At 32.9% G+C, this 11,172-nt stretch overlaps 1 protein-coding gene across 1 annotated transcript in view; it reads left to right on the forward strand.

The window, feature by feature from the left end:
- The first annotated feature begins 2,245 nt into the window (after nt 1–2,245).
- Ac3 (Adenylate cyclase 3) overlaps nt 2,246–11,172 on the forward strand; it is a 29,403-nt gene continuing 20,476 nt past the window's right edge. The window contains exon 1 of the mRNA XM_088035895.1: nt 2,246–3,057. Within this exon, the coding sequence (XP_087892021.1) occupies nt 2,533–3,057 (525 nt within the window). The 5' untranslated portion in view covers nt 2,246–2,532. The remainder of the gene's footprint in view (nt 3,058–11,172) is intronic.

Raw genomic sequence — 11,172 nt, forward strand, 5'->3', positions numbered from 1 at the left:
TTTTTGGGATCATCATAGAAATCAATAACTAGTCCAGTAAAATTAAGTTTCGACTTAAAGTGAATTAAACAATGCGATGTATAAATTATAAGAGTATTCATTAATCATGTCTATGCAGTGTTAAAAACATACGTTGTTTTAAGTATTCTTTTGTTGTAATAATTAGAGACTTTTATCTATTTTTGCTTATAGAAAAGAAAAAATGGTGGATGCGCCGCGCCGGTTTAAAGAAAACTTGTATTCCTCTGTTTAAAGTTTTGGAGGGCAATTAGAAACAAAGAAATAGTTCTAAGTGAATTTCCTGTTTAATACTAATTAGACTACCCGTATGACACTCAAGTTTGTGTAAATAAATACATGCATAGGATCCAAAATTAGAAGAGCTCTTCTGATTCTAATAAGAAATTAGAACTGTTAAGAAAGGGACTAATGTGCGAGGATAATGCCAGGATAAATGAGCTTAAACGAATTGGCGTTTACTTTAATTAGTTTTACATTAATCGTATCCTTAAATGTCGACGTTGTTCGTAATTACAAAATTGTACTTTAACATAAGAAATGTAGCAACAATTAAACTATAATAGAAATATCTTCTTTTGATAACATTAATTTCTATAGATTTTCCAAGCATGCAAAACTGAATTGTCTAATCAATATCGGGCATTAGTACTTGTTATCTCCTCGTTGCAATTAATTAAGCCAAAATTAATCATTCCGACCAATAGCACCTGCTGTATGTAACTAATTAAAGATGACAAATTACTCCAGAAACCGTAATCTTCGATGGTTTGTCGTCTCACCTCAAAAGGTTATAATCAGAGGGTACATCCGACCATTCCACACAAAAATCAATACCGTCCCTCTCTCGAAAGCCATACTGCCCTACCACAGAAACCCGTGAAAATGTATAGTGGGCCAATTATTTATTACCCCTAGCAGTTCACTTCACACTTACCTTTATACAAAATATAATAAAAGCCACACTTGTTATGTACAAAATTGCTCTGATTAATTCAAGAAAGTTAATCAGCCGCAGGAAGGCTTCACAGTTTTTCATTAGTGTTTTAATTTCAAAAGAAAAAAGGAACAATTTGTTTCTTTTCATTAGACGGGAATCAAATTAAACTCTGTTGTGGTTGCCCCTGGAACATTGATGGAAGAGTTTCGGATTTTTGTGATGCAGATTTTTATTACAGTGTTGTAAATATTTGCTGTTTTTATTGGGCTTTATATGAAAGCTAATTACGGCACACGGACTCTGGAAAAGTTATGTTTTTTATTAACAGGAAAACATTGCAATGCTAAAGTAAACAACATGAAAGGCGCTATATTAAAATGTTAAAACTTTTTTTTATATAAGTATTACCCTCGCTCAAAATGTAAAAAAAACAATTAATAGCGCGACACTCAAATCAGCGTTGAAAATTCTGCCCTAATTTATCTTTCTCAAGGTAGTTTTATGTGAAGAAAAGCAGCCACACCTAAGTTAGGGTGGGAACAAGCAGAAGATTTATTAAAGTGTGTTTCAATTAGCTTTTCTCAGCCACAAACCGTGAAATAAAAGTGGAGAAAAATCACTTTTACTGGCGGGAGAAGTAATACAATTTTAGAATTGGGAATAGACAGCAATTTTTCAGGTTGAACAAATCTATTAAATTAGCAATTAATTAGTTGAATTTGTGTTTTTCAGCGCACGTTTTGTTTTTTACATTTTGGTCGGTACAATTTGAAGCTCTTCTACTAAGTAGATTGAAGAAGCATTACTTATTTACATTTAGAATTAATAAAGATTTTATATAACGTTTTAAGCTAAATTTAGATTTTTGGTTATTCTTACCACCGGATTTATTTGAATTAATTCTAAGCGATATGAATAATTTGGAAACAAACAACTAGATGCGGGTCCTGCGGCCTAATTTATTTAAATCTAAAATGCTGAGCTGGCCGTCCAATTACCGTAGTAGTTTGCTCATTATTTTTCGATTAAATCAGTTATTGCGCAACTTTGATCACTTTCGGCAAGCGCAAAAAAACTTCGTCAAATAGTCCAGCATGGATTCCAGAGATGAAATTCCTTCCGAAGTAATAAAGAAATTATGAATCGTCTCATTTATTTCACGAAAAATTTGTCTCGATACACCCCCAACCCTCGCAAAGGATTAACTTCACATGAATCCCAACATCTGAGCGCGCTTGCGCCCCCTCGTGCAGTGCTCGATGCCATTGAAATGCTCCGGGTGAGGAAGACTCCGGGTAACAGTGAGCTTACTCCGGTTACCGGAACCGGTCCGGTGCTTGGACTGCTAAATCGATATTGTACGTGTATAGCAGGTTAGGTGGCTTTAAATTCACGTGCAGTGAAACGTTGATAATTCTCATGATAACAAGAAATCTGAATTTTGCCGCCTTTTCACGGCTCACGAAAACCCCACAGATTCTTTCAGACTGAAAAAAAATGTAACGAAAAGAAAAAAATGCTACTGAATAAAAGACTATATTTTGTATAACAATATTTAAGATCTAAGCACCAAAATGGATGAGCAAAAGTCTTACGGAAAGATGAAGAACTGGTGCTTCATCTACAACACCTTCCGCGATGGCTCTCTCGAGAAGCTTTATCAAAGTTTTAGTGTGAGGCAAAAGCGCGCTGGATTAGAGAGCTTTCTCATCACAGCGATTCTTTTTGATATTTATATGTTGGTGGTTCCAAGCGACCAAGATGTTGTGATTCTTGCTGTGATGGGAACTTTTCTGGTGATCAACTGTCTTCTGTTGATTTGGTGCAAGAAGGGATTTCAGAACAAGATTTTGTGGGCTATAGTGCCTCACCTAGCATTCCACATGGCCAACACACAAATCCTCTCCGGTCTGTTCCTTAAGAAGAACGAAGTCACATCGAGAGACAGCTTAGGCTGGTTCTTACTCCTCACCTACTTAATATACGTTACTTTACCACTAAGATTGCCGTGCTGTGTTTTACTTAGCATTGGAACATTCACTTCGTACATTGTGTCTTTGTGTGGACTGACGAGATCGCAGCTACATTTTGCCGAACAGGTAATTCGAATTCGATTTTTTATCTATTGATTATGCCACTTGGAATTGTTTTGTCCCGTTCAATTACGATAGCGACCGGTCTTTAACAATACAAACTTGACGCTAGGCCTATAAACTTTACGTCTAGACATATTTTTATATCGATCGTCAAAGTTTATTATCTCGTCACTGTATTCTTAATTCCGGCCAAGTAGTAGTTGATCGTTCTCGAGGACGACTGAAATTACATTCTTGTCTCGCACAACTTAGATAATTTTTATAGCTCCAAACTTTACTTGAGAGCAGATGTTGTATTTTGAAGATATAAAATCACAATGAGATAAGTATGATGAAGAGGAGGTTGTAATAAAGTGCCAATTTTAGGACAAAGACTTCTATTCATGGCGTAAATTTGCTCTGTCTGCAAGTTTAAATTTAAACGAAGGGGGCGAATTTTGTTGTGTGACCACATTTTTTATACGCGGAACAAATAAATTGTCTCTTCTGCAAATTTAAAAGGGAATAAACGCTGGAGTTTTGGGTTAGAGGCGAACGTAAATATCGTGTAAATTAATCCAGACACGCAAGAAGTAGATTGAGAAAAATAATGCGGTATTTCGCCTCAGGATGTCTAAGTCGAACAAAAGATTGTCATTTATTTAAGCTTTAGCAACCATGTTCGCCAAGAAAAGATCTAATCTAGAGCTACTGTCACAGATATAATTTTCAATTCACATGTTTACAACGTTCCCATGCATCCGACTTTAATGAATTAATGTCTCAATAATTGAATGTAAATAATTGTTTGTTGGCACTTAAGTCTCTAGAGTCTGACAGAACATTTACCTAAAAGCGATTTATAGAGAAATCGATACGAAATTTCATTCTGAAGGAGATATTTTGCAATTCATCATTTCGCAAGACGTCGTGTTGCAAATCTTGGAAAAGCTTTACTCGCAGCTAAGACTTCCTTCGTTATCTAAGTTTCGTTTCGGTTTAATAAAAAATTCCTTGTACACCATACAATTAACTTCAAGAATTTCGCTTAATCGACTTCTGAAAGTACACGCTATTTACGCTCTACACGCACTGTAGAAGTACTAAAGCGAACTTTTGATTAGTTTTAATTTTGGTAAATTCCAATTAATTGATGTCTAGCAAAATTTAGCTGCAATCGAGAAACTAAGTCAAACTAAAAATGGCTACAAAAGAATAGCCACAGCAAATAAATTTAACTCGGCGCATCCACCAAAATAGATAGTGAGCGAAGTCGTATTGATTTAGTTTAAAACTATTTTAAGCTTTATAGAAACTCTGTACCAACCTCGATTGGTCCTGTAATAAAAGAAATAAAAAGTTAACACGATTTTCTCTTCACTGTCTTCAATTTTAACTCGGAAATAGTTTTCACGGTATTATGGTTCTCAGCCAAAAATTTTAGTCACGTTATTCTCTATGTATTACTTTCACCCTGTAAATGTTAACGATAAATGGGGGTGTAAATTATTTATGACTCATCGCTATTTTACCCACACTTTGTGGTCTCTAAGACGTCATAAATTACACGTAGACTACGAGTGTAGCATTTAAAAAAACTGTTACCCTAAATTTAGCTTTTACTGGTCATAAAATCGTTAAGGGTCAGTGCGAACTTCAATTAATAATTTAAACGATAAAAAATCTTGTTTCCATTCTGATTCAACTAAATTAACTAACTGAAAAAAAAAACACGAAATGTTTGTTTCGTCGTTAATCTTGTTAAAGAGTGTCGCTCTGAAGAACCAACTTTCTTGTCTAAATGTGAATTTATTGTAAGGCTCGGCTTTGGAGTCCTTAGGGTGACCGATAATTACTGCTAACTCAACAAAAAGTTTTGTTGTCCTCTGGCTTTCTAACCGGATAATTTTAATACCTATTAAGAGCGGAAGATGTTGTCTGCTAATTACTAGAATTGCGACCCTTATAATTTCGACAAGTTGAAAAAAACGTGAGACAGCTTTTAATTAACTTATCATTGGTCTTTGAAGTGGAAGTCGATTTCAAAGTTTGGGAAAACCGATGAAAACATTTCCTAGTGTCGGTCTCAGCTCATGTGAATGCGTTTCGTTTTCCAGGGAAATGAGAGAACATCTTTTTATCTTGTGAAGAAAGTTTGCGGCGTTTGAAAATTGAACGAAAAGAAGGTTTTTTGTTTAATGTCACAAGTAAGCACAGAATCTTCAATTAATTAAAAATCAGACGATTTGCTGTCGAATAATTTAATATTTGCCTGCGTCAAATTTAGACAAAACGTTTTGGTGTTTTTTAGTTCTGGAGTTTAAAGTCCAAAACCCAGAGTTTATAAAATACATTTAAGGTTTTCTGCTTCGTTTGAAGCGAAATGATCGCAGTTTCTTTTATTTAAAAATAACAATGTTGCACTGTTTACACATTTCAACACGATGAGATTTCCACCTGAGTTCATTAAAACTGAAATTAATTCACCATTTTAACCGAGCATTCACAAACCCGTTTTATCGAGAAATTGGTTATAAATTTACTGAACGTCATACATCATTCTGTATCTAACTATACAGGCGTTATTTTACCCATTTAAAATCAATATGTGCATAAAAGTGAAAATAAAATTCGACAACATTAATGGAATGCACAATTTTGCTCCGCTTGACTTGCTTTAAGTTTCGAAGTCAGTGACTAATTCCTTATGGAAATACATGTGATCGGCGCGGAACTCACTTTAAATTTCAAATGAGCATGAAAAAAGAAAAAAGAAATGAAAAACTATGGCATCCCTTTGACCAATTTTAGGATATCGACAAGAAATAAAATAATGAGAATGAATTATTTTATGGTTAGATACCGCCCTACTTTGTGATGTTAACTAACCTTCTTCGGAGGGTTTATTTAGGTTCGCCTCTCTTCTTACGGTTAACGACGCCCTTATCATAAAAAAGATCGTAGGTTTAAAAAGTGGTATGGCGGGGAGATTAGAGATATTTTATGTAGTTTTTCTTATCGTCTAGATCTTAAAAAGCCATTTAATAGTTCCATAAATTTTTATAGCCTTTTGCTGATTGGGAAAATATTAAGCTATTACCTAGAAAATGAGCTAGGTAAACAAATAATTTTCAAACAATACAATCGTTTGCGTGCCACCTAATCCAAGTGGTAATCATGTAAAAATTCACTCACTTCCACTATAAAGTGTATTTTTATTTACTCCATTTCTCGGATTATGTACCTATCGATGTAAACAGCTCAACGAATACACTTACAGAATGTTAACGAGAAGCGACTCCTCAGAAAACATGAACTTCAAAGTATCAGCAAGACTGCTTAGGAAATGTTTTTATGTCTTAGTTGAAATGAAATAATTAATAATTCACCCTCCATTTAATCTCTAATCAAAAGTTATGTAGAGCAGTACACATAAAGTGCATACAACAATTCTATGAAGTAGTTTGTAGGAGAAACCAACAGTTATCAACGCTTACCGTCTACAACATTAATAAAATGTGCTAATAATAGTATCGATTATTATATCACTCAAGTTTATAGGGTAAAAGTTAATGTCAACTCCTACTTAACAAGTAAATGTACGTAGAATTTTTTTTAATGAGATGTTTTTATGGATTATTAAGGTTAATCTGTAATCAAACGAATGAGTGTAAGAAATAATTTCAATTTGTTATTTTAGTTTGTTTGAAAACTGACTTTAAAAAGTCTTTAATTTATTTATACTAAACGTTCACATTAGTGTCGACATTTTAATAGTATACTTACAAAATTAAATGTACTAATAACAAGTTTCTTATTGATGGGAAATCTTGATAATTGGTATGAAAAACGATCTAACACCACAATTTGTCAGTAAATGGAGGCGTCTGCCTACGAGACGTCAATCGTTTTCTTGCAATTATTTTGAAATATGTCCTGCACTATTTTTAACATACGTTATGGGACAGAAAGTGTACTCCTTATTCCACATAGATTTCAATTTATCTCTTCATGTGTTGTTTGGTAGCGTGTTATTGAAAGGGCTGCAATCGAGACCGCAACAGATATTTACAGTATAAGCGCCGAAAAGTTCTTATGGCAAAACGAGCGGTAAACGAGCTTTCGCTGTGAGATTTTCGCGAGATTACATGTACATAATTTTCATATACGGCTTTTTCTAAAATTTTTACGAATTTATTAGAAAAAAATGTATCCTAATGTGTAAGTCAAAACTTACAAAAACGCGCATTTTTAAAATGTGAAAAAATATGTATAACCTACGCTTCTCTTTGATCAAACGCTAATTTACATTTTCAATGACAACAGTATAAACAAATTTAAACTCTGAACTCGCCATTAGCGAGATTAAATATGAATATGAACTAATTTAAACTAAATCTCTGCAATAATGAGGGTAAATAGGTACTCACCGAAATTTTACAACTATTCAAACTGTTTGTTCATGCAGGGTTGAATAGAATGCTATAGAATTTTGAGGTCCCGCAACTGATTTTTCTACGATGAAGTGTGATGTACATTTTCACTTAGATTTTCCATTATATGCATTGACGGAAAAACATTATTTTCTTTATGTAAATTACAAGAATAAAAGAGTGAGCACTAACATGATTTTCTAATTTAAGGAGAATACAAATTTTCGTGAAAGTTGAAAACTTATTAACCGATTTATCTTTGAATTTCAATCGGTTCATTTATTCTCCGTACTCTTCATTATATTTAAATTCTAGCTAATTCTTGTTTACGTTCTTCAAATATTTTTCTTTTCGAACATTTTGAAATGCAAATTTTTAGTTTTATTTATATTTAAGATCATCGAGTTGGAACGTAGAAGAAGAATTGGTAAACTAAGTATGGAAGGATCCTCCACACAACGCTTTTTAAATATTCTAAATTTATTTTAAATTTATTTAGATGGTTTACATTATTTATCAACTTAGTTACATTCTCGAAATTTGCTTTAATTTAAAACTTTTATTAACTGTCAGCATGATAAAATTCCAATATTTTGACAAATTCAAATCAACAAAATTGTTATTTGAATTTAGAGAAATGTAGTAAAGAAATACACTTTTCATTAAATTTGCTATTTATATCAGCTACGAAAGAAAAATTCTGGAATAATTTCTCATTGGAATGAACTGCAGCATGTGCTTGTACTTCTTCATTTATGTACGGAAATGAAACCTTTCTGTTTACAACCTTCATTTGCAGGAGCTCTTATTTTTTCTGCGCTTTTTTTCAATCTTTGAAACTGTCCGAGTGAGTTCTCAATCCGCTTTTTGAAATGAGAATTTATTAAATTTATAGTTTCTTATATTTTATATGGAACGTTGGCACAAAAAAAAATATATATAAAAAATGGTGGATGCGCCGGGATAGTTATAGAAACTTTTAAGTTAATTAGATTATATTTATCAGATTAAAATGTTTCTGCTTTTCTAATGGTAGTTTTATCTCTCAATTTTAATATCAACATTTTTTCTCAAGTCTTTGAAAATTCATTTCGGAGATAAGGGAGCTTTTATCAGTGCACCTTTCATCTCTCATCCGGATGGCATATAACTCATGTTGAACTGAAAATCTTCTGAAAACTTCTATTCTGCTTTTCACGGTAATCTACTTAAGACTCTCTTGAGATGCAAAATATATCAAGTGGCATTTAAGATGCATTAAGATAAAAGTCTCCAAAACGTACAATAAAATTACCTACGTTAACAAATTAATAAATTTGCTGAAATTTATCCATCTCTCTCTCTGCAATAAATTCGAGAAAGTTTTGCGGCGTAAAATTTCTCCTTTTTGTCTACAGCTGAGGTAAAATAGTTTTGATTTAGGTAGTTTCATAATGAGATAATAACGTCAGTTAGTATGCACACAAAGATTACAAATGCTGCTCCTACATTGTTTAGGGGTTTCCTTAACTGAGCCAGGATTATTGATGGCACAACGTACCAAGATAAGCTGTTAGTGGTTTCAAACCTAGTATCAAGCTAAATGAAGTGGATTAAAACGTAATATCAACATAAGTGCGCCATTAAACACAACGGCTTGGTTCCGAGTCGAAGCGAAAAGGGAAATTCGGTAAATTCGTTAGAGTTTTCAACTTCAGAACATCCTATTATAACGTGAACTTAGGTACCGTAATAATGCACGCCTCTCACTTTTATTAAACTAATAAAACCCTTGTTTTGGACCGCAAAAAAATAGTTGAAACGGATACTGCCCGTAAAATTATGCAAAAAAGGTTCGCGCTTTTGTATTAATTAACAAAGGCACTCCTACAAAGTTTTGTCTAGACTTCACACACTTTCGCGAACAGTGACCATAAAATGTGGTTACACCTTGTTAAAAAGTGCTTCAATTAAGATAAAAATGTACCCACAGAGTCCTAGAAGAAGGTCGAGAGTTCACAAAGTATCGATCTACGTTGTTAATGTAGGAGTTTCAGTTGCACGTCTGAGAAGTCATTTCCAATGTACACTATATTCGATTTATTACAAGTACCACAGACTCTAATAAACAAGACGTGTTAAATAATAAATTAATGAAGATAAATAGAAGGGAAACTCAAACGCGCATCTTTATTGTTGTAATAAATTAATTATGAGCGTCTACAGGTTCATAAATGTAGCAACAACTTTTCAAAATAATTAAACATGAAAGTTGTGGCAGATACTTGATAGGGGTAAACGCGTTACAAGAGTAAATAAAGGTATATTTGAACGCGAACGTGATGTTTCGCCGTTACTAGATGAAAGTAATTAGAGATGTATGATAACGCTTGTAATTTTGATCGCCGTCTTTCACATTCATCAACGCTGTAATTTTCCAATGCTGTAGGTATAATCAGTTGATTCAAACCAAATACGTGTAAATGGACTTTTTAGGTATTTAGTGCGGCACTTCCGGCATGTCATGGCGCTGCAATGGGGAGATCATAATGGCCATCAGAATTTGTGGGTACGCTTTAGTGGACAATGAATTTCAAGCTTACTATAGGACAGAACGACACAAATATTTTATATAGTTCGCAAAGAAACTAAGATTTTGTTGATTGTGAGAGGTAATTTATAGCTCTGAGCACTTACACCACTTTTAAGTAATCTCAGTTAATGTTTCTACGGTTCTTTATTAAGATTGATATCTGACTTTTGCGTCAGATATATCATACCTTTAGATTCCAAGCACGCTAGGCTAGGAAACTTTATTTTGATTACAAAAAATCTCGTTTCCATATGGTAAGTTTTCTACTGGAATTTACAGCTGTAATGAAAGTTCTTGCCATAATGTTTTTTACAATAACATGAAAGTTTAATTTATGTTATTTATTATGCCGTTTTTATTACATTTTTAATGTCAGTTTTTAGTTGATAATAAGACAAACAAAGCTAAAACACACGATTAAATTCGTTAGATTAAAATTTTAATGAAAAAAAGAAATATAGAAATTTCTACACCTTCATCAATTCAGGATTGAAAGCAACTGGAAACATAAAACTTCTGAGTTTCAGATGAATTGGTTCATCGGGTTAACTTTGCTGTTTGATTTAAGCTTTGTTCTTCAAGCATATAAATCGATAAAACAAATATGGCAAAAGCGTCTTTTCTGCGTCTATTTTTAACTTGTTTGATCTAAAATCTATTTTCAGAGATTATCTGGATCCAGTAAAATTGATATTTTTGATATTTTGCCCCAAAACGTTTTTAATCGATTATTTTAGGTTAAAAAAAATTCCCAGCCATTTACAAGTCATTTAAAAAATGTCATTAGACAACAGAAGTTGGCAGTTTATATTTCTTTAAAAATAAGATTTTTTGGACAGAAACTCGATTCCTTCTCCGTCATATATTTAGAATGTAAAAAAAAACTTTAACTTTGACAGTTTTTGTTCTTATTTGTTTAATGATTTACTTTTACACTTTTTCTCAAATTTGTACGAATAAAAATTTGAGAATTTTTCTGTCAAATTGACGTTTAAGATTTGTCACAAAATTAATTCAGTAATAAATGAAAAATATTTCTTGTTTGCAAAAACCACTCGTTTTTATGAAACAATGGCTTTTGTCGCATAGACGAAAGTTAGTATCTTTAATGCATAGGCGGTTAACGGTTTTTAC

This window comes from Gnatocerus cornutus, chromosome 5 (assembly GCF_029298725.1).
Source record: "Gnatocerus cornutus isolate USDA-ARS CGAHR chromosome 5, icGnaCorn1.1, whole genome shotgun sequence".
In the NCBI taxonomy this organism is placed as follows: Eukaryota; Metazoa; Arthropoda; class Insecta; order Coleoptera; family Tenebrionidae; genus Gnatocerus; species Gnatocerus cornutus.